Raw genomic sequence first — 22,839 nt, 5'->3', positions numbered from 1 at the left:
GGGAGAAAAAAAAATGTCAAGAGTGATAAATCCATATATACCTACTCCAAACTACACCCGACATCCCAAGGGACACGGTATAATGGTAAATAAATATAGATGCAGTTCCTACTAATGAGGCAGGGTACAGCAAGGCCAAAGAAAATGCAATCATCTCGGGGAAAAAACTGCACAGGACTCCTCCTCTCCCATCCATGGAGGAAATCAAATGCCAGCTGCACCATCCCAGGAAGGAAGCAGAGTCTGTACCTGATGAGCCCTGCAGAAATGAGCTAGTCATATCACGGGACGCAAGCCGGCACTTTGGGGTTTCACCAGCTCACGAATCGGCTGCAAAGCACAATCCCTCTCTCCGATACGATAATTTGTACATGGTACCATTCATGCAAATTGTAGGGTTTTTTTTTCTTTCTCCCATCCCCGTTAGTTTGAAGCAGGGGCACGTAGCTGGCGTCTGTCACATCTGTTCCGACACTGCTCTCAAACGTGTGTCCTGGCCATCGCTTTAACGCTTTCCTCCCTACAAAGTTTAAATCTTCCCAGCTTCAGTACATTTTGTACTTAAAAGCCACTTATCTGTACTCCCAGCGTTACTTCAGCAGGAGAATGAATTGAGATATACCCGACTCCACAGACAAAACAGCAAACATACAATCTTCATTTCCTCTTCCTTCTTCCCCCCACCCCAAAAGGCATTTTTTTGTCCCTAACACGAAAGGACTGGGAAAAACAACACACATGACCAAAGCTTTTTCAGACCTATCGCAAAGAAAAAAAATGCTTTCCGGAGAAGTGCTGTGCAAACATACCAAGAGACACTCTTAAAACTGAAAAAAAAAACCCAACCCATCATGCAAAACTGAGGTTGAGGAACTCAGCTCGGTCTGTCTCGCATGTGTATTTTTCACCCCAAACCAGTCGCTTCTTGTTTTGTTTTAACCTCGAATCAAAGCAAAACGGTTCAGCGACATTCCCTGCCGCTTCCTCCAACCGGTCCTGGGGTCAAACACGCTGTTCTTCCGAAAAAAAGAGATGATCCCGGCGCGGGTATAAAAACATTTACACCCCCTCCCCATCTCTTCCCAAGAAGTACAGAATAAACAAGCCTATGACACCCCACCCAAGCTCTCCTCGCACATTTTGGGAATGACTTCCCTCCGGGTCCTCCTCCTCCCCCACCCGTTCCCATGTTAAAACTCTCCAGCAACAAGACACCCTTCGCTTTCACGCCTTTCCCTTTGCCGAAAACCCTCCCTCAAAGCCCCGGGAGCTGCAACAGCTCTCACCCTCCTCATCGCGCCGCTTCCCGGGATCCAGCGGGGTTGGGCTCATCCCGTTTCCCCCCTTTCCACAGGCACAAAGCACCGGCGCTCCCCTAAAAAAGAGCCCCCAGGGCGGCCCCACAGCCCCCCAGTCAGGGCAGAGCTCCCCGGTAAAGCGGGTTCGATCCTCAGAGAGCATCGGGCTCCATCCCCGCGGGGTCGGCGCCTTCCCCGGCCAAACCACGGCCGCGTCGGGGCAGTTTCTCCCCACCCGAGTTCCCAGGGACACGGAGCGGGGGGACCCCCCGACCCCCCAGCACCAAACTCAGCAGCGAACAAAACCCGAAACACCACAAAAAAGAAAGAAAATCAATAAAAATAAGCACCCACCCAGGTTGAGGGGACTCCGCCACCACTAGTCCGTCACCCCCGCACCCAGGAGACGGGTGAAAAAAATAAAAAGGCTAAATAAATAAACGGCAGGAACAACGATGGAAGGCTCTTCCTTAAAGCCCAAAGGCTGCCATGCCCTCCCGCAGACCCCCGCAGCAGCAACCCGGGGACACTTTTCCTCCTCCCCCGCTCCGGGCCGCCCAGAATAACCCGCAGCCGCGGCTCGAACTCTGGCCCGGCTGAGGGGCTGCCCCTGCCCGCCCCCGGCCGCCCCCCGCCCCGGCTTCCCCCCTCACGCACATCCCGCGCTGCGAGGCGAGGAAACCCGCTCTTCGCCGCGGCTCAACTCCCCTCAGGCAGCCGCGGTGCCGGCTCAGGGGGGTCCCCCCTTCCCGCCGCACCCCCTCCTCCCTCCAGCCCACCCACCCGCCCGCCCCCTCCCCTCACAAGGGCCGCTCTCCCTCCCCCCCCAGCTTCCTCCTCACTCACCTCTGGGTGCTGGCGGCGCCTCCACCTCACCATGGAACGGCAGGACTGGGGGGGTCCCCCCGCCCGCCCCCGCCCCAGCGTGAGGGGAGATTAACGGGGGCGCAGAGGGAGGAGAACAATGGGGGGGAGGAAATCCCTCGGCCGCCAAGCCCCCCTCCCCGGCTCGCTCTCCTCCTGCCGCTCCCTCCTCCCCGCTCTCTCCCTCTTTCTTTTTTTTTTTTTTGGCTCAATCACACCAGACTGACTGTCTTTGTCTGTCTGACAAGCGCCATGTTGATATCAACATCCAAGCTCCCACCTGCTGCAGCTGTGAGACCCTGGGACTTGTAGTTCCCCCCTCCCCAGGGTGACGGGGCGAGCGGCCGCGCCGGGACTACAACTCCCAGCATGCCTGGCGGCGCCGCACGCCGAGAGAGCGCGGGGCGAAGCGCGGGGCGGACTACAACTCCCGGCGTGCCTCAGGAGGGAGGGGCGGGCTCGGCCGTGACTTCATCCTGGGCGGGGGTGGGGGGGACGGCGGGACTGCAACTCCCATGATGCCCTGAGGCGGGCGGGCGGGCAGGAAGGTGGGGGCAGGATTGTCCCAGTAAATAGAACCGGGTGAAGCATGAAGCTGGTGAGTGTGTGGGGTTGGGGGTGCTGTGAGGAAGTGGCGGGCGGGGGGGGTCTCTTGCGATCGCCCCTGGGCCGCAGCAGCTTCAGCCTCACCCGCAGGCGTGAGGGGAAACTGAGGCACTGAGGGAGGCGGCCCTGAGGGAGCGGGACGGGCCCGGCGCGCGAGCGGCCGTTAAGCGGTCAGCGGGGAAGCGGCGGCTGAGGGGGGGAAGGCGGGAGAGGCCGCGGCGGGTGCGGGGTTAAGCACCGAGGGGTGGGAGGGCGCCCAAGCCCGGGCGGGTGGCTCTTCTCCGGCTTTCTGCCCACCCCACCGGCGGGCCGGGGGCTACCGGGGGCGGGATGCGGGAGGAGGCGGGGGGTGTTTCTCTGCCTTCCTCCCTTAAAACACCCTTCCACCCTTGAAATATCTCCGTGGAGCGAGTCCCCCGCATGTCTGGCTGTCCCCGGGTTGCTGTAGGAATATTAATAAATCCTCCTGGTTCGTAATAAAATCGTTTTCCATCGGCAGGGTGATGTTAACGCAGATAATTGCTAACAAGAAAATCAGCCTGGAATACTTTGCTGAGGGTGCACTCTGCTTCTTGACAAATAATTCGGTTCTGATATTGCAATCTTCTAAAGGGAAGGTTATGAGAAAATACATTACCCGTGTTATTGATCTCCTCTCCAGATCTCTGTTTTCAACTATTTAAGTTTCCCATAGACCTTGAGTTTAGCTGCTGCTTTATTTTCCAGGAAGAATTTCCCTGTTTCACATTCTTTGCTTGGAGATGAAAACCAAAGCAGCTTTCAAAATACCTGGGCAGAATGTTTGGTTAGTTTAACCTGGAGTTACAGTGTTAAACATACGATTGTCTCTCAGTTTTGAGACGGAGCAGTTGGTCTTCAGGAAGCTTTGTAGAAGTGAACTTGGATTCTGGGCTTGTTTTGAGACCTCCAATAAATCGCTATCCGTGGTGTAGCTGTGTGAAATTCAGTTGGTAGGCAGGTGCCCGAAGAGCTCAATCCTGCATAATCTTATGTATGCGATTAAATCTCTGTGCGTGGATGACTAGAACCACCGGGACAAACTGTGCAAAGCTCAGCACTTTGGGACGTGATTGTAGAGGCTGATGAAATGCAGGACGGGGGAAGCAAACTGAGAAATCTTTGAATGAAAACCGTAGATGAAATGCAGATTTCTTTCTTATGTCTAGTCTGGTATAGGGGTAGGGAAAGGGGAGGGATACAAGCTATCTGAAATCTGTATTGTAACATATCTAGACCTGTGTATAAATTTGGGGACCGGGCATCATAAAACCAGTTTCTTCATCTTATATTTTTCTCAAGATCTGTCTGAATCTTGGGGTTGTAGGGGGAAGAGTTGGATGATATTTCATCCTCTTTTTTTTTATTTGGGTTGAATTTGGAAGAACAAGATAGAGGTAACAGCCTCCAGACCTGAATCTGAATCCGGTGAAAATGTCAGACTCCACAAATGTGAACGTGCTTTGGTCCAGGCAAATCCAGTTCCTACTTTCCCCCTTGATTTTAAGCCAGCATGTGATATTAATACTAGAAGGAGGCACTGCAGTATTTGTTGGCTTCGATTGGAATTCAAAGCACTGGCTTTAACCTGCGAAATTTGGAATGTTTTGGAGTCGCTAGCGTGAGACATCATCTCTTTTCTCTGTCACATTGCCATCCATGAGATCACCCGAGACGCTCGAGGCCGCCGAGCACTCAGTGCGAGCCAGATATCCACTGAGAACCTGGCTCTGCAAAGGTCTTCAGATCCGGAATTAGCCCCTTGTATTCGTGCCCCACTCCATCAAACTTTCATCCCATTTACAAAGCCTGCCAAGAAGATTGTGAGCTGAGGCATACTTGTGTCTTTTGTAGAATTTTTAACTTTTTTACATGCTGGTTTTTAATGGGGAGATGAGGCACCTGTTAACTGCACCGGCCTTTAGCCCTAAATAAACAAAACCAAGTGGAAGCAGACAAATCTTAGAGCAAAAAGGACTTGCATTTTAGTCCACTCAGGAATATTAGTGGCTGGGATCTCTGAATCTGTTTTAAACAGTAACAAGTACAAACAGGGTGGAAATTATCACTTTTATAGTGTGTCTAGAGATATATGTAGTGCAGACATTCAAATTCCTGGATTCCGAATCTAAAATTGTAGAGACCCAGAAATGTCACCTATGCAAATAGCTATATAGCATTTATTAATTCCCTTTTTCCTCCCTTTTTCCTCCCTTTTTCCTCCCTTTTTCCTCCCTTTTTCCTCCCTTTTTCCTCCCTTTTTCCTCCCTTTTTCCTCCCTTTTTCCTCCCTTTTTCCTCCCTTTTTCCTCCCTTTTTCCTCCCTTTTTCCTCCCTTTTTCCTCCCTTTTTCCTCCCTTTTTCCTCCCTTTTTCCTCCCTTTTTCCTCCCTAGTCGCTTTGCTTGAATCTGGTAGGAAGAGTCCGTTGCCTCTCAGGAATCCATTTACCACAGCATGACAGCCACAGATATAGATTATTTTAGATGCTTTTAAAGAAGAAAAAAAGAAGATTTTCCAGTTAGCTCATAGTTGTCAGGGTCATGATCCTATTCATGATTTTTACAAAAAAAACCCCAAGAATGTGTTTTACTGATAAAAGTGGTGATATTTCATTGCCTTTTTAATTGCAGATAGTTTAAAAGCTACAAAAATAGTTTAGATTTCTGTTTCCCCTTCATTTCTTTCTATTTCCTCAGATTTATAGCTTTAGTTGTCAAAGTTCTGATTTGGTGAGAACTTCATTTCACATGCATATTTTGTATTTGCAAATAAAACAACTTAATTCCTTACTTGCGTACTCACTTCTTCACCAGCTTGGTTTTTCACCTTCTTTTCAGACTTTGCTAACAGCGGGCAAAATGTCGTGTTGCTCCTTAAAAATTAAGGCTCTGTGAATTTGAAACAAAAGTCTTTGTGATATTTTTAATTTAATATTTGGGGCTTTTAGCAACTTTTTAATATTTAAATATAATTTAAGCAGGGTTTTTGATGAATGGATGTAAACAGTCTCCTTGGGAGACACTTGCAGTCCTGTGTTAACATATTGTGAGCAGAGGTAGGAAATTAAATGATTAATCTGCCTTCTTTCCACTTCTTAGCGTGAAGTATAGAAAGTGAACATAAGGCCCAGGCTTCCGAGACTCAAAAACTTGTATTCGAGATGCAGAATCTATTCTTGCAATCCCTGAAGGACCATGAATCCCTCATCAGAGAAACTCTCATGTGGAGGTGCCCACACGCTATTCAGACATTTGTTTCTAATCCTAAATTTTAAAGCTGATGTTTTTATTCTCTTCTTATACAACACTTCAGCTGCTCCGATGCCTGGTTAAATGTTTCCCTGCTCTCCATACAAGAGGTGGCTGCATCTCAATGATGCTGAAGTGCCCCTGGACATAACCTGCTCGATGCCTCATTAAGCTTGCAAAGCACTTGGGAATTCTCGGTACACAAACCGTTCCATTCAGGTGTGGTTGTCCCTTCCTTGTGTTTCCTGTTTGCGTTTTGCGAGACAAAAAGCAGGTGAGAACGTGCCCCAGAGCTGCTCTAGTGCAGGTGTGCAGCGCTCTCATCTGTGCCAAGCAGCCACAGAACGTGTGGGCTGCGCCTTGTTTGGTCATTTAGGCAGGTTTCTTAGAGAAATAAAACTTGTGTTCCTGCAGAGATTCTCTCCTTCCATTTCCACCCCAAGTAAATTTCAAATTTGCTCGCCAATTTCAGCCAGATTTTGCTGGTAGAACTGAGTTTTGAAGACACTGATTTTTCTGGGTTTTTTGCAAACGCGGGTGATTGTCAGAAAATACAGATTCTGCATGTGTCCTAAATCAGAGAGAGGAGCTATGCCATCCTGACTTGGGGAAATCTCCGTGAACACACACGGACGTGAGACAGAATCCCAGGCTGGCTGGGGTTGAAGGGACCTCTGGAGATCCCCCAGTCCAACCCAGCTGCTCACACAGGGTCACCAGAGCAGATCACGCAGGTGGGTCCAGGCGGGTTTGAATGTCTCAGAGTAGGAGACTCCACACCCACTCTGGGTAGCCTGGGCCAGGCTCTGGCACCTCCCAGCAAACAAGTTTCTCCTCAAAGAACAGATATCCATAGGAAATCAGATTTTGTTCTGGTATGTATGAAACTGTGTTTAAAAATAAGGGCAAGAAGCAATTTTCAAGCAGGCTTCACACAGTTGGTCAAGGTCATGAGTAACTCACCCTCATATTCTCTTTCAGTACTGCCTGTCAGGACATCCAACCTTACCATGCAACGTACTCAAGTTCAAATCCACCACCATCATGTTGGATTGTGGCCTGGATATGACGTCTACCCTCAATTTCCTCCCATTGCCGCTGGTTCAGAGGTATGTTCTGCGGCCTGTAAGCACTTAGTCTGTGTCTTCTTGGGTTGCAGTTGGAGTGCTCTGTGTGAAACGGTGTATTGGAAGCAGGGAGGGGGTGAATACAAAGGAACAGCATCATCTGATATCATAAATAGACTTTGTTCACTTAAAAATTCTCTTTATCAAAATAACGTCCTTTGGCTCAGTAGACGGAAGACATTTTATGGATTTATTGATTGGTTTTTCTAGATAATTTATTCTAAGCTTCAGTAAAGTATTGCTGCAACTGCTCAGCACAAGTGAGGTCACATATCTGTCATCTTTCTGGCTTCTTCATGCAAGATGAGATAAATGGGTAACTGAGATGGAGTGCAGGGAGCCCAGCAAGTACTGTTTAACCACCGTCTTCTCAGGCTTTTCTTCAGAGCGCCGACTAATGCAAAGAAAAATAGCACTTAAAAGTCCTCGTTAGTTGACTTGATGGCATAATTGTTCCCTTTTAAAAATTAAATAAATAAAAGGGCAGTGCAGCTGAGCATGGGAGTGGAACAGCAGTGAAACAAAAGTAGAGTCTAGAAGAGAATCCTGAGAGCAAGACTGCCCCTTCTGAGCCCTAACCGCAGCTGCATCTTCCCAAGTTTTTAGGTGAATTTGGATATTCAGTTAGGGTGGCTTATGTCTTGCATAAATGGAACAAATTACAAAAGTGAGAGGTCAGAAAGGTGGGAATGAGTAACTCTTGGTGATGGAAGGCAGGAGGGGTTTTCACAAAAGCCATTTAGTAACTTTGATCCACAAGGAAACAAGTGAAGTACATTCTGGGTGAGGGGGAGAAGATGATTGGGAAAGGGAGTTTCCTAAGGGACCTGATGAGGTTAAAGCCGTTTTTCCAGCACTTCCTATGATTTGTTATTTTTTTGGAGAGGAAAGGAATAGACAATGTAGGCATTGTTCTGCAAGAACAGGGAGTTCAAGAATTGCTGTACAGTAGGCAACAGATGCCTTAAGAAGGATCGGTATGATGTTCGAATTTTATCCCTTTACAAAATGTGGTTGCTAACTACAATACTTAGGGGCAGTAGTAGATTTCGAAAGGATCCAGAAAATCTGAGAAATCCAGGTACAGACAGAATTGCCTCGCATTCCCCTTCTCCCAGCCCCCAAAGAAAAAGGAAATTGAGAGAGGAACAAGAAGCAAAATTAGGTGATTGAACAAAGGCTTAAGAGGTTCTTTAGAACTGCAGGCATCAGCGCTCCCGGGGGATATGGCAGCTTTGTGTGCTGATAGCAGACCCTGGGAATGAACGGCCAAATTGCAGGTCACAACCTGGAATTCCCCCAGTACCTCCAGAATGTCTGCATTGAAATGACTCAAACTCAATAAGAAAGGATGTCGGATTTGACCCCGGATGGCCCAGTGGAATCGGAGCAAACAGTTGGATTTAAATCCAATCAATCTTGTCGGTAAGGTGATTGAACACCCCTTGCAGCAAGGATTGTCCTAAGCACATGGACTTGGGCGAGTAATTGATCTCTTCAGCACTCTACAAAACGGATGTCCTGCAGAGAGTTGTGGAAATGAGTTAGAAACTTGAGGAGGAGAGTTGCTGCCACTAAAAAGTCCTTATCTCTCCATAGTTTTCATAGTTTTACCGTTATATATCAGGTCTGAATTACCATGATGTCTAAATAGCTCTGAAATTCAAATGTGTTCTATCAGCATAACACCACCGGGTGACATAGAGCTGACGTTATCATCAGTTTGTAGGTGAGAGACTACACAAAGGACTGACTAAGGTCTTGCATGAAGCATGTAGCAGTGCAAGAATTTAAACGTAGGTCTGTCAGATCTTAGGTTATTACCAGCTCTATGTTCTTCTTGACCCATGTGAAATGTCAACCAGTTGTGCTCCTCTCTGCTGTCTTTAAACCTAAGATCCCCAAAGTATGATCCATGAACTGCTTGGGTTCTGCAAGTCTCAGTATGTGTTCTGCAAAGGTGCCCTAATTTTTACCTGTGTAGAGCGTAGATGTGTGAAGTTAGAGAGGAGCTTTGCTATGCAGTTAAATCCCGTGTTGTACCTGGCATGGGACCCTCCTTGAGCAAACATTTTGAGAGCCTCTGCTTTAATCTGTAGGAGAGGGAAGCACTGTAGTGTTTGTGTCATTAAAGGGTCTGGACATTTTTTTTGAGTTCTTTGCTCTTCTCAAAAAAAAAGGGCCATCAAAAGTTATTTAGATTCCACCTTGTCCTGGAAATGGCAGTCCTAGTTCTCACCAGCCCCTGGAGCAGGTGCAAAGTACTTGCGGTTGCCAAACACTTTATGCCAGTTCATGTACTTTAAAGGAGGTTTGTCAACTGGAATTTTCTCCCCTGCACCAAAGTCAAATGCAAAACGGTAAAACGAACATGTGGGAAGCTCTTAACCTTTCCTGTCTAGCCATGACACACTTGCTCACATTATTTATGGGACAGTTCTAGCTATTTTGGATTAATCAATCTCTCTATTACAATGTCAAAACCATGCCGGCAAGAACTGTGTTACTTCTTGCCTTCAAGGTAAAGAGTCCTTTCTGTCCTGTGTTGCTTATTCCATTTCCACCCCCACACAAGACCTATCTGCTAATTTTGCCTCCCTTGACAAGACTGTATGTTCTTCATCGGATGCCAGGTTTAGTACAAGTCAATAGTGCTCTTTAATCATGAACAAAGCAGACTGCACACTAGGCTGAATTAGGGCGAGTAGGGCAAGCGTATCAAGGAAGGTTTATTCTGCTCTGCCTCGTGCTGGGGAAACCGCAAATGGATCCAGGTGTGGATTTCCAGTTGCAGAAGGATGCTGAGGAACTGGAGAGGGTGTCCAGGGGGCTCCAACACTGGTCAGGGTCCAGAGCCCACAGTGACACAGCTTGGTGAGGGAGCTGGGCTTGTTGAGTCTGGCAGAGAGGAGGCTGGATGGGGAGCAACAGCCACCTACATCTGCTGGAAAGGAAATTACCAAGGCAGCAGAGCCAAACTTTTCTTGTTGGTGGTAGGCACTATCACAGAATCACAGAATGTCAGGGGTTGGAAGGGCCCTGGAAAGCTCATCCAGTGCAATCCCCCCATGGAGCAGGAACACCCAGATGAGGTTACACAGGAAGGTGTCCAGGTGGGTTAGAATGTCTGCAGAGAAGGAGACTCCACAACCTCCCTGGGCAGCCTGGGCCAGGCTCTGACACCCTCACCGGGAACAAGTTTCTTCTCAGATGTAAGTGGAACCTCCTGTGTTCCAGTTTGCACCCATTGCCCCTTGTCCTATCACTGGTTGTCACCTGGCTCCATCTTCCTGACACTCTCCCTTTCCATCTTGATCCCCATGAATGAGTCACCCCTCCGTCTCCTCCAGCTCCAGAGCCCCAGCTCCCTCAGCCTTTCCTCACATGGGAGATGCTCCACTCCCTTCAGCATCTTGGTGGCTGCGCTGGACTCTCTGCAGCAGTTCCCTGTCCTGCTGGAACGGAGGGACCACAACTGGACACAAGATTCCAGGTGTGGTCTCCCCAGGGCAGAGCAGAGGGGCAGGAGAACCTCTCTGACCTACTGACCACCCCCTTCTAACCCACCCCAGGTCCCATTGGCCTTCCTGGCCACAAGGGCCCAGTGCTGGCTCATGGTCACCCTGCTGTCCCCAGGACCCCCAGGTCCCTTTCCCCTACACTGCTCTCCAACAGGTCGTTCCCCAACTTATACTGTTACCTGGAGTTGTTCCTGCCCAGATGTGAGACTCTACGGGACTAGTGGCCACAAATTATCTCTTGAGAGGCTCAGGTTGGACATTAGTCTCTCATTAATGCAGTTTTTTTAGCATTTTCACCCATCCCCAGAGACGCTCTAGAATCTCCTATTCCAGGGATTTGCAAGGCATGAGTAGACAAAGCCGCGGCTGACCTGGTCTAATGCTGGCTTTGAGACACTGGACTGCAGACCTCTAGATGTTCTTTCCAGACAAGGTTTCTGTCCTCTCCTCCCTTAGCTATCAAAGTCGTTGCATATCAGACTGGTTTGTTCTTGCTTTTTCCCTGTTTTTCCATAGCTCTTGTAGGCTCTCTGCACCAATTCCACTCAGCCCCTGCAGCCTCCAAAATATAATACTGCTCTTAAATTATGCCTTTGAATGTGTCAGTGGGGAGTACATGTAACAACCTGCTCTCACCTCTTACCTTCTGTCTTCACTCCTTGAGTCTTAGATTTCCCTTTTTTCCTCCCTTGTGACTTTCTGGAGTGCCAGTTAGGATTTGTTCTTTTCTACGGATGTTAGTCTGAACACAACATTCCTCTGAGCTCTTGAATCACCTCCTGTTTTCAAGATCTTAAATTTGAGAGCCCTTAGAGTGTATAAGCATGTTGGCTGTAAAGCTTAGAGCACACTTGCAGATTTCATTGCAACTTGGTTCTCAGGTCCTGTCTGCAAACCTGAGGTTGTTGCAGGGCTTGGTTCCAGGTGAATTCCGTTCTTGTTTCCTCAACTTTTTTGGATTTCTGTAGATAAGCTTGAATCTGGGCAGACAGTGGTTTTAGAGCTAAGGTGTAGGCTCACACAAAAATCAGATATCACTGTGAAGTATGGATAAGTCTCTCTATTATGGTAGCAAGAAATGCTGCGGCATTGGGATTACAATTTCTACCTTTATTAGCATGTCTTTATTACCATTTGAAACCATTTTTGAAAAGGGACCCTGCTGATATTGATACCAGACGTACCAGCTTAAAACACGCACTTCACAGCAAAACCCCCTTGCCCATTTGTCCTTCCAGCACAGGTGAATGCTGGTGTGGATCTTCAGGGTGAGACCTCAGCATGAAACCATGGTTTATGTGGATATAAAATCGCAACCTCTCTGTCTATAAATGACTTAGTCCAGAGCATCGGTCTTTCCCTGCCATCGCTAATGGGAATATTTGTCTGTCGTCTTCTGTCCCAGAACGGTTTTACAGTGCTTTTGTATTATTTCATATTATTTTGTATTATTATAGTTTGTTGCTGTCCTAACCCTTCTCTTTACACAGCCAGTTTCACCACAGGGCAACATAAGCAGCACTGAGCCTGTTTGAAATTCTCACTGTAAATGACTAAACTCCAACTCCCTGCATGCATCATCCTTTTATTCTTTTTACTTATAAATGTCATAATCATGATTTGTAAAAGTCATTTCAGTGAACACTTAAACACAGTGAAACTGTCTGTCTGTTTTATTGAGATTGTTAGTTCCCTGAGACAGAAATGGTGTTCCCTTCCTTTGTGACACCAAATAGGAGGGCTTTGCTTAGCGACTGATAATGATATAATTAATATTGCAATAATTTTTGTCTCTCTTTCTGCAGCCCCAGGCTGTCCAAACTTCCTGGTTGGGTTTTGAAAGATGGAAGCACATTTCTGGACAAGGTACTGTGCTGATAGTTAGAATTTTCTTGCCATGCAAAAAGCTACCTGACAGGTTAGGAGCTTGCACTGCAGGAACGAGACTTCACTGCTGACTCATCGCAAAGGTTTCTGTGTGTACCCTTACCAGCCATGATGTCCTTGTAGAGCTGAATGTTTCCAAACAAAACGCTGGGAACAACTCTAAGGCTTTCAGTCTTCAGAGGTAGCCCAGCATTTTAAAAACTCCTCTTAAAATGTAGAAATTGTCAGGATGAATATTTTCTTGTTTCATGAAGCTCCATAAATAATAGTGCTTTGCCTTCTTAAAGTGCCTTTTATTCAACAGTCTCACTTTTCCGGCACCAAAGCTTCATAACGTGCTTATAAATGAGGTTGGTATTATACTGGTTTTTAGGCAAGAGAACTATGAGAAAGCGAATGGTTTGCCCACGGGAGGTCTGGTACAGAGGAAAAGTGTGTCTTTGGCCTCTGAAATCAACTTGTGTTCTGCTGCTGGACATAGCAGGGAGGACATTATCTCCAGCTTCCTGATTCTAAGACATGGGACTTACTCAGCTACATGAGAGACATAGAATTTGGCTTTTTTCCCCCTCTTTTCATTACCTTAGTTTTGTAGGCAGAATTTATCTGGGGCTTCAACCAAAACTAGACACTGCAGCATCCAGCTTGATCTGCCATAGGGGAACAATGAACACAAAAATATATCAGATGTTAGTGAAATAGGCAGATAGGTTTCAAATGTGAGCAGTGATAGGTATCGGTAGAGAAAATACTGTTTTAATAGACTGTTCTCTGACTATGTGAACATTAAAGGAAAACTGTAATAATAGTTGCTTTTGTAGGGGACTTTGAGGTGGACAAAATGGATTGATCTGATTTTTACAGACGAGGGAGCTGAAGATCACAGATCAAAGACCAGGTTTTTCTTCTCATTGGAGACAAAAGAAACTGTGCAGGCAGCATTTCTGTTAGTAAAATAGTAACAGCTCTATTCAGAGCACACGCAATCGCAGAGCTACAGAGGCTCATTGGCAGGAATGGTGTTACCCGCTTTGAATTCCCTGGAATTTGTTTCCCCAGAACCCCAAGCCTTGGTCTCAGAGCTTTGGGCTCCATTCGGTGCAAAGAACAGACAGGCTGTCAGTATATTTTTATACTTAACGTATTTACATTTCTGTGGTACTGCTGGCACGGGATGAATTTTTCAAGCTCGCACAGCATCAATGGAAATCAGGTGTTAAAAATTCAAAGGCAGCATCTCTTACCTTCACCTTGACCATTGTAACTGCTTGGAATGGTAAATTCTTTGACCCATGCTGGAAAAAGGCAAGGGAAGGAGTCAAAGGGGGGTGTTTTATCATGTCGCGTCGACATTCCTGTTACAGCACTCTCTGGATGACAGTTATAAAACTTAAGTCCTGGAGAGGCATTGAAATTTGCTGCGATCTAGTTTTAATCATTTTGAACTCCCTTGAGATGAGGTTAGGAGACTTCTGCCACTAGATGTAATTGCTCATTCGTTATTAGTTGGCAGGTGCACTGTAATTATTAAGAATTGGATTCAGTCTTTAATTCTGTCGGTCTGAAGCTGGCTGAGACCACTTGCTTTGGGACGAGCAAGAGAAGCGTCCACGAGAGAAGGCAGAGTGAGTGTTTGGTAGCTTGGGAGGTGTGTTAGGACTAGACTTGGGTACGTTTTTTGTGCCATACATAATCCTGAAGAATGTGACTTTTCATGTGACAAAGGTTTCTGATGTCAGCCTCGAAAAAAGAAGGAGAAAATAGAGGACTAGAGATCCAGTAGAGATAAATCTAACAAGAATCACCACGTGGAGCTTAGATCCCCAAAAGATGTTTCATCAAATGCTCTGAGACAAAAGCTAAAAATTGTATTCTGCTTCTAACAAGACAGAAAAGGTTTGATGTTATTTGGAATCAAAACTAAATTCCAAACTTGTAAGACAGCCAGGACACTATAAAGGTGCTGTGCACGCCTTCCAGGAAGCAGCAGTTCCAAGATGAGTGGTCTTCGTGACCCACTTTTCAGTTTATATTTCTGATTCTGATAGACAAAGTTGACTTGTTTGCTACAGATTTCGCAGCCAACACACCTGCAAGTGGAAAAGCAGAGAAAAAGCAGCTTCATAGGACAACATCTGCTTCATGGCCCCAGCAAAACCAGCCAGGGTCTCTCTCCTTTCCTACCTCCAGACAAGGATTTGATGCCTTGAAGTACCAAGGAGCCTCATCTCGTATAAAAACAATTTCAGCAGATCTCCTTGCAGCAAATTGTATCTAGAAAGGGCATAAAAATAATGTAGTAACAGGCTGGAAATTACCTGCGATAGAGAAAAGGTTTTGAAAGTGCAAAATCTGCTATATTGGAGTAACATTGTGTTGTGGTTTTGTGTCTTCTCTGTTGATGTGCTTTTCTCCCAGGAACTGAAGGAGTGCTCTGGCCATGTGTTTGTAGACTCCGTGCCTGAGTTCTGTTTACCAGAGGTGAGTTTATTCATTATTATTAGTGAAAAATCAGACTCCAATCATGTGGAAGAAACTTACTAAGTAATTATTATCAGATTCACGTTAATTTATTACTACTCAGTAAACAATACTGCTAAAGCCTGTGTGTTTTTAAGGTGCCTCCAGTATCTATGAGGCTGGAAAATGGCTTGAAACGGCTCTTTTCAGCCATGGTTTTGGGAGATCTGGAAGGTTTCCTTGACCAACTCGGTATCTCACAAAAAATAAGGTTTAACTGCCCCTTTTTCTGGGCTTTCCAAAGACAATGTGACTGAGCTGGACTCAGTTATGACAGGATACATGTGCTGATCTAGATAAGGGCAGTGAATGAAGACAAGGAAAGCTGCTTGTCTCTAAGCACAGATGTTGGCCTGTCCACCGGATCCCCCTTGGGATCCAACCATGCGGTTAAGCCCCATGGATTCCACTGGACTGCAATCAGACGTGCTGTTCTGCCGGCACCAAATTGAGGTGAAAAAGCTTTGCTGCCTTCCTAGCTATTTATCGCTGCCTCTTTGAGGGAAAAATTGTACCCTCATATCCGCTCACTTAATAGTGAATACCTGCTTCTGAAGTTGTCTTGTTTTTTTTCCAAGAATACCTGTGTTTACAACTAAAAAAGAAAGAAGGGCTATTGAAAATATTTTAATTAACTGGGCTCACCTGGCTGATCAGATTAACGATGTATGTAGGAGAGCTGAAGAAGTAAAAAGCTGAGCAGAGAGTGGTGCAGGTCAACAATGGGGAATAGTCAGGGAACAGCATCCTCATTCCTCAGCTGTGTTTGGACTGTGATAACATCAGCCCTTTGGTTTCATTTTGGGGATGTTTTCTCTGTCATTCAAAGACCAAGATGATTGCTTGTGGACAGGGAAGGGTTTTTCCTTTCTGCTTGACCTTGTTGACAGGAATTACGAAACGCTTCTGGAAGGTGGTTGTCAGCTTGCTGGGTTTCTGTCTGTAGGTCCCATGAAACTCACCTCTTGCAGCTTCTGCCTCGTGTCATCTTGATTCTTCAAAGTAAGCTGGCAGCTCTGGTACTAGTTTTGGCAAGTGATATCAACATATCTGTGTGCAATTACTTGCTTTCCCCAATAGGAATGGATATAATCCAATCACAAAAAACCCGCACAACCAACACCCTGATAATTCTGGGTTCTTGGATGCTTTCTGGTTAGTGTCCTGTGGATGAGAGGGATATGGGAAGCACCTGTATGCCTAGAAAATACCATTGTGTCCCAGATCTTGGGAAGAATGGAATTAACTTTCTGGTTTCCCTTTGGAGTTGAGGCCATGCACAGGGATGATGATGCTGGGGTTTAGGGTGCTTCAGCTGGGCTGTCTGGTTACTTTGTTGGGCTGGAAAACTCCCACGTGTGTAGCTCTAAAAATGATGGGGAGTTGCTGCCTCATTGTACTGGTGTCGTCACTGAACCTACCTCTGTTTTCTAGCAGTCCCTGTGACAACTAGAAGACACCAACCATGTCATCATGGTAGGAAGTTTTCTCTCAAATGTTTCACTTCCCAAAGTTCCCAACAGATGCCAAATCTTCTCTGCAAGGGCTCGGAACAGACCTTGAGGTGCTGGAGCGAGTTGAGAGAAGGGAACGGAGCTGGTGAGGGGCTGGAGCACAAGTGTGATGGAGCGGCTGAGGGACCTGGGGGGTTCAGCTGGAGAACAGGAGCTGAAGGGAGACCTTCTGATCTCTGAACTGCCTGAAAGGAGCTTGGAGCCAGGGGGGTCGGGCTCTGCTCCCCAGGAACAAGCGCCAGGAGCAGAGGAAACGGCCTCAAGTTGCGCCAGGGGAGGTTGAGGTTGGATGTGGGGAACAATTTCTTCCCCAAAGGGCTGTGGGGCATTGGAACAGGCTGCCCAGGGCAGTGCTGGAGTCACCATCCCTGGAAGGTTGGACAGACGGAGATGAGGTTCTCAGGGACATGGGGCAGTGCCAGGAGTGGGTTTACGGTCGAACTCAATGATCTTGAGGGTCGTTCCCAACCAAAATGATTCTATGATTCGCTAGTGGTGCACAGCTCGCGTCTCGAGCTTCAAGGGCTCCCTGTGTGGAGGATGGTTCAGATGTCACTGCACCAGCAGAGTAGAAATGTTGTGGTGTTTGGCAGCACAGTATAAAAAGGAGCTTGTGTGAAAGAGGCTTTGTCGTCATCTTTGTCTCCTTCCATGCCACTTCTTTTGAAGAAACTTGTCTGCAAAAACAGTTTGAGAATCACAGTATCACTTCCAGGAACACTATTGCCAAAGAAAGCCGAGTTCTGAATGTGATCCAGAAGCCACAAGGTGCTAAAAGGCTATCTGAGCAGCAGAGTGCGCTCCCACATGTCAGAGTGCGGCCCTTTTTGCTTGGCAACCTTCTGGTCTCTCTCACTTCACCTTCAGGAAACATTTTTAAACCTCTTCAGTTCTTAGGCACTCGGAGTGAAATCGCCGCAAGTCCCAGGGAGGATTTTGCTCTGTTTTGATTTTGACACCCTTTGCATCCTATTAGTAAATGCTTCTAGGGTGCTGAGATGTAGGATGCTTAAGCTTGGAAAACGGGAGTCTCTGTCCTGATGGCTTGTGGGGCTGGGATTCAGCTCAGTTTGCTTGTGGACGTGGCTGAAAACCAAGGCATGAAGGGCCAGCTTGGTCAGAGCAGGCGTGAGCAGCCTCCTTGATACCGTGGAGTGAGAATATTTCTGCCTCGAAAGCTTAGGAAGATAAAAGGGAGCCCGGTCAGGAATCTGAGGATGGTGTTTCACCTCCTATGCTCAGCTTGGAGATCGTGCCTCAGCATTAGCTGTGATCATGGACTGAAACCATGGACGCTTTGCTGTGAGTTAAGCAGCTTGTCACCAGAGCACCGTGTCAGCCCTCTGAAAAACCAAGTGACCTACTTTCTTGCCTTTTTTATTCAAATTACTGGACCAGGCCTTGTAATCAGATAATACGTGCTTGATGAGTGTTGAATTCCATTAGCTGCTCTATAATAACTGAGTTAGAGGTCGTATATCTTGTAAATTTCTGACTTGACACCATTTGTGTTATAGCATTACCAGTAAATATTTCTAATTAAAATTCCTTTAACAATGTGTGAAATCTTCTTTCACTCTCTGAACTGCTGTCTTAACCATCACTTCAAAACAAATTGGACCCACCGCCTGTTTTGTTGTATCCTACGAGTTAGTTTGATCTTCTGCTGTAGAAAATGTGAATGATAAGGGTGCCAAGCATTTAGTTTGGGAAAATATGAGAATTATTTTAGGCATGTGAATGCAGTCTACATTGATCTCTCTCATTCTCCTGGCGTTCAGTACCATGTACCACATCAAAATATGAGATGTCCTGCTAATCACTACTGCAGAAGTTTTGGTGTATGAGCAAAATATTTCTCCCTAAGGAAGCACACGTATCAGTTCTTTGATAAAAGTGTGATCATCATGCCTCTCTTAATGGCAGCGATTTCATTACATGAAAGACAGACAAACCCAGGACATGGTTTCCTTTTCAGATCTGAGAAGGGAATAATTTTAAGGGGCTTTTCAAATCAATCTTGTTAATTTAAAGGCAACATTAACCTTTGCCACAGCTGAGACATGCCTCACCTCCCTGAATTTTTTTATAAACCAGTAATATTCCCGCAATATAAACTTTAAAAAAAGAACAGAAGTTTTTCTGCCATTGCTTAAACTGCATGAAAGGGTTACACGTTGCTTATCTCTTTCCTCTGTTTTCAGACTGAGCTGCTTGACCTCTCCACGGTAGACGTGATCTTGATCTCCAACTATCACTGCATGATGGCGTTGCCCTATATCACAGAGTACACAGGATTCGCTGGCACGGTGTACGCCACCGAGCCCACTGTCCAAATTGGCAGGTAAAAAGCCCCTTAATATTCTCTTCTCCTCTTTCATCACTGCTAAGGAAAAGGTGTAAAGGACAATATGGGGAGAGGAGTGGTGTCTAATGTTCCGAAGAGGCTCTTAGGCAGTACCTGAACACCAGCCAAGTCCTTAGTGCTGCAAATGTGTTAACACCATGTTTGCCAACCTCTGGAACCCTCCGTCTTCAGCATTTACAGCAGGTGCTTTGTGTTGAGTCCAAAAAAATAGATGTGGGGTAGCAGATCCTGCGTGGACTGAGACACCTTGAGCAGCAATTACCGTATAGTGAACTTCAAACCTTCAAAAACCGTGGATCAAAGATCTCACCTACTCCTCGCTGCTCCCCTTAAGCAAAAGAGGAATCACCAATCTTTTCAACAATAAATGACTTTTAGGATTATTGCCTTGTTGTTTTTCAGCGTTTGATATTCGTATCATCATACTTTCCACTACACCGTGGGAGGGAATTTAATCTGGCTTCATCTCAAATGACAGTTGAGATACATAAGATCTGAACTCCAAAGATAATCGCTAAGAAAAACAGCAGAAATTCTACTGAAGTGGGAAGTGTAAGACCTGACAGTGCAGTCAAAAATGTAATACTTGGTCATCAAATTTGGCAATCTTTTCTTCCAAAGTTGCCTGTTGATTAGATGGGTCAATACCAAAGGCTGCAGGTTTGTAGCTGCGCTTGTGCTGTGTGCATCTCCCATGCAGAGCAGCTGCTGTGTTCAATAATTAAAAACCAGATTAGGCCGTGGTATCTGGACTACTCTGTAAGTACCAGGAATCTTTGTCTGTTAAAGGTCCTATGCAAACTTCCCTCTCCAAAGTATTTCTCCCATTGTGTAAAAACAAACAGAAACCAAAGGCCCTTGTAGGTGAAAGGAATTGTGTAAATACAAACTAGGAGTAGACCTGTGGGGTGGTGCTGGCCCGTGGCTGAAGGTAACAAGCATAGTCGTGTTGGAGAATATACTGGTGTGGTTGTCCCCACCCCAGGTTATTCCAGATGCCCAGCTTCTGCAGTTAAATGCGAATTCCTACCTTGGAGAGGGAGCATACGTACAATTACAGATATTCAGTTTTGGACAGTGAAATCTGCAGTGCCAATTTTTGATGCCTGAAATATTTTTCTGTCTCAGAAGCTGTATTGTGCCTGTGCAGATGAGGAGAGTTCATTGGACAATGTACTTGTCTTCTCTAAGTGATAAACAGGCAGCAGGTATTGAGTTTTCTTGGCGTATTTTGCCTCATTGCAAATGACAAGCAATGGGTAAGGAAGAAATCATCTTGTGCAGCAGGCAAGAGATTTGGGAGCTCCTCTTTTCTTGCCATTTCCCAAATAACCCATAACGCAGTGGGCGAGATCCTCTGCTGTCGCAACCAGGCAGACAGAATTGGACTTGCTTGAGTTTGAAACGCTCAGTTGGTGTGATATTTTGGAAATACTTGGGACAAAGTTCTGTCCTGTGTGAAAGGCTGCAATGCTCATTTAGTTATTATATCTTTTCAGGCTTCTCATGGAAGAACTGGTGAATTCCATTGAACGTGTGCCAAAGGCTCAGTCTGCCTCCATGTGGAAGAACAAGGAGGTACAGAGGTAAGGAAGAGCCACCTGGAGAGGGTGACTGTCCTGAAACACTAACCCAGGTTTAGAATTTACTGTAACCATGGGTCAGCTGCCACCATTTGAGATTAGATTTGCAAAAAAAAGCCTAGGAGGCTTAGAGCTTTCACTCCTGGGGTTGGTTCTTTCTTGAATGATTTGCACTTTGTTCATTTTCCAAACAACCACACAAGTTTGATTCTTGGAGGGCGACTCGGTAACACAAAAGTCTCCCCTGATCTCCCCTCACGTAGTTAAGCTCCATGGTGGAAGATAAAACCAGCAGATTTTTGCATTGACATCATAAAAAGTTGTTGAAATCAGCAAGATATTTAAACTTGATTAGATTGTATTGGAATAATTTTAATTTAAAATGGTATTTACATTCATGTTTGCTGAAGAAAATGAAGACACTGGTGGCCAATCCCAGGGCAGTGCTGCCTTTCTTCCCAGGTCTGCAGCCTCTTTTTTAACAGCAGAGGTGGGTTTTTTGGCTTTATAAGCTTAGAAGCAAATTGAAATCTGAATAAAAAAAGGTTAGTTGGAAACTCCATGTCCGTTATTCCATCTGTATGTAAAAACAAGGCGCTCAAAATTGAGGTCTTCTGCATCTAAAATTTTGAAAGCCTATGTAATCTAAGAATTATCCATAGAGTTTACTAATTGCAGATAATGCTTTCCTTGGAAATAGAAACAACTTTAGCTGCACAACATATTCTATGGAGGAGACAGTTTTGGTTTTGCACCTTTTAAGATAGGGCCAGTTGATTACAAAGTTATTCTTAAAAACTGCTTTGTGCATTTTTAATTGACTTGTTTTCTGCTCACAATTCCTAACATGGCTTGATTTAGAAGTTTACCAAAATTGAATTATTTCATACATACATTATAAAAGAAATTTTGATATTTTCCAATATCACAATGCAAAAAAAAATTATCAAAAATCCAAATTAAAATCTGTTTAGCTCTATATTGTACTCCCCTGCTGAGCTTAGGAGCAGGCTTATCTCAGCATGTAACTCACTCTTCTGAAGAAGGCCAGTAAAATATAGATGATAAAAATGATCAGGATTTTGTGCTGGATGATATATATTCTGATCAGAATAATTTTTGGGGTTTTGTTTTAATTTGGGGGTCCACTGGCCTGACCAGAACCACACGTGAAGCTCACAGTGATGGGAAGAGAGGGACCTGTTCCCATTATTCTCGTCACACCACCACATGTGTTTTGTATGCGTGGTTTAGAGAAGGATCATATATCTTGGAGCTCATTTAATGTCACTTCCCTGGCTGTATTTATAGAAAACCTGCTGTCTAGCACTTTGTGTGCTGTTGACTATTCCAGATGCGAACACAGAGAGATATCTTTGTTCTGTTTCAACTGCTATAGAAGGCTGGAGTCTTTTTGTTGCGGTGGTATTTAAAATACATTTTCCTGCATCATATTGCTTGGGAAGTACCCCAACATCAACAGTTCTTCCTTGGCACTATCAAGTAGCTGTTGTGATGGGGTTCCGAGAGGTAGGAGAAGGTGTAAGAACCACCCTTGGGGACAGACAGCGTCCTGTCCCCCTTACAGGACATCTGCAGAGCACCAAGCACCGCCACAACGTGCTGTGTCGTTGGGAACCTCAATCGGATGGCAGGTCCCCTGGCTTTCATAAACTGCACAACTTGCCCAAATCTGAGCTAGAAGCAAAGTGATGCCGTATTAGTGGGGACAACCGGACACAGCCCTGCGGCTGTTTGTAACAAAAGTCTGCGTGTCATCAACTCTGCCTTGCGCCTGGTACGAACCAGTGTTGTGTGCAATCCGGAACAGGGGGACAAACCTGAATTCCCTTTCCAACTGCTTTCCCTCTTCAGCTCCCTCTGCTTCTGTAAAACGGAGCTTCTATCCACCACAGAGGGGATACGGGGACTTAATTAATGTTTGCAAAGCGTTTTGAGAGTCTTAGTGACAAGTGTCATGCGAGCGTGAATGGAACTGATTATTACAGCATGTGAGCAAAAACATCTCCTGATCCGCAAATTAACACCTGGCTAATGGCACACGCAGGGTTGGACTGACATCCATTATTTAAGAAATGTAATCCTTAGTGATGGGGATTTTTTAATACTTGACTGTTGCTAGAAAAGAATACTTATTACTTCTGAGTCTAGCTTTAATTTTTCAGGCCGATCAATCACCATTACTGCTTTACAGTTCAGCTAGTTCTACTCTGAATAGTTAGTATAAAACACAAAGTATTATCATCTTCATTAGATAGAGCATT

At 45.7% G+C, this 22,839-nt stretch overlaps 2 protein-coding genes across 3 annotated transcripts in view; one reads left to right on the top strand and one right to left on the bottom strand.

The window, feature by feature from the left end:
* HMBOX1 (homeobox containing 1) overlaps positions 1–2,430 on the bottom strand; it is a gene marked incomplete at both ends in the record, with an annotated part of 117,827 nt that extends 115,397 nt beyond the window's left edge. Inside the window, one exon of the mRNA XM_080342455.1 lies at positions 2,390–2,430. Within this exon, the coding sequence (XP_080198581.1) occupies positions 2,390–2,430 (41 nt within the window). The remainder of the gene's footprint in view (positions 1–2,389) is intronic.
* Positions 2,431–2,690: 260 nt separating this feature from the next.
* Positions 2,691–22,839, top strand: part of INTS9 (integrator complex subunit 9) — a 72,787-nt gene continuing 52,638 nt past the window's right edge. Inside the window, exons 1-6 of one of the 2 annotated variants that reach the window (XM_080342186.1) lie at positions 2,691–2,760; positions 7,016–7,143; positions 12,488–12,548; positions 14,988–15,050; positions 18,808–18,947; positions 20,471–20,557. In XM_080342186.1, coding sequence (XP_080198312.1) covers positions 2,752–2,760; positions 7,016–7,143; positions 12,488–12,548; positions 14,988–15,050; positions 18,808–18,947; positions 20,471–20,557 — 488 coding nt within the window. In that variant the 5' untranslated portion in view covers positions 2,691–2,751. Of the gene's footprint in view, positions 2,761–6,193; positions 6,309–7,015; positions 7,144–12,487; positions 12,549–14,987; positions 15,051–18,807; positions 18,948–20,470; positions 20,558–22,839 lie in introns of those variants that run through there. The other variant, XM_080342187.1, reaches the window with a different exon arrangement.

This window comes from Nesoenas mayeri, assembly GCF_963082525.1.
Source record: "Nesoenas mayeri genome assembly, chromosome: 3".
Lineage (NCBI taxonomy): Eukaryota > Metazoa > Chordata > Aves > Columbiformes > Columbidae > Nesoenas > Nesoenas mayeri.
This window is presented reverse-complemented; position numbering and strand designations above follow the sequence as displayed.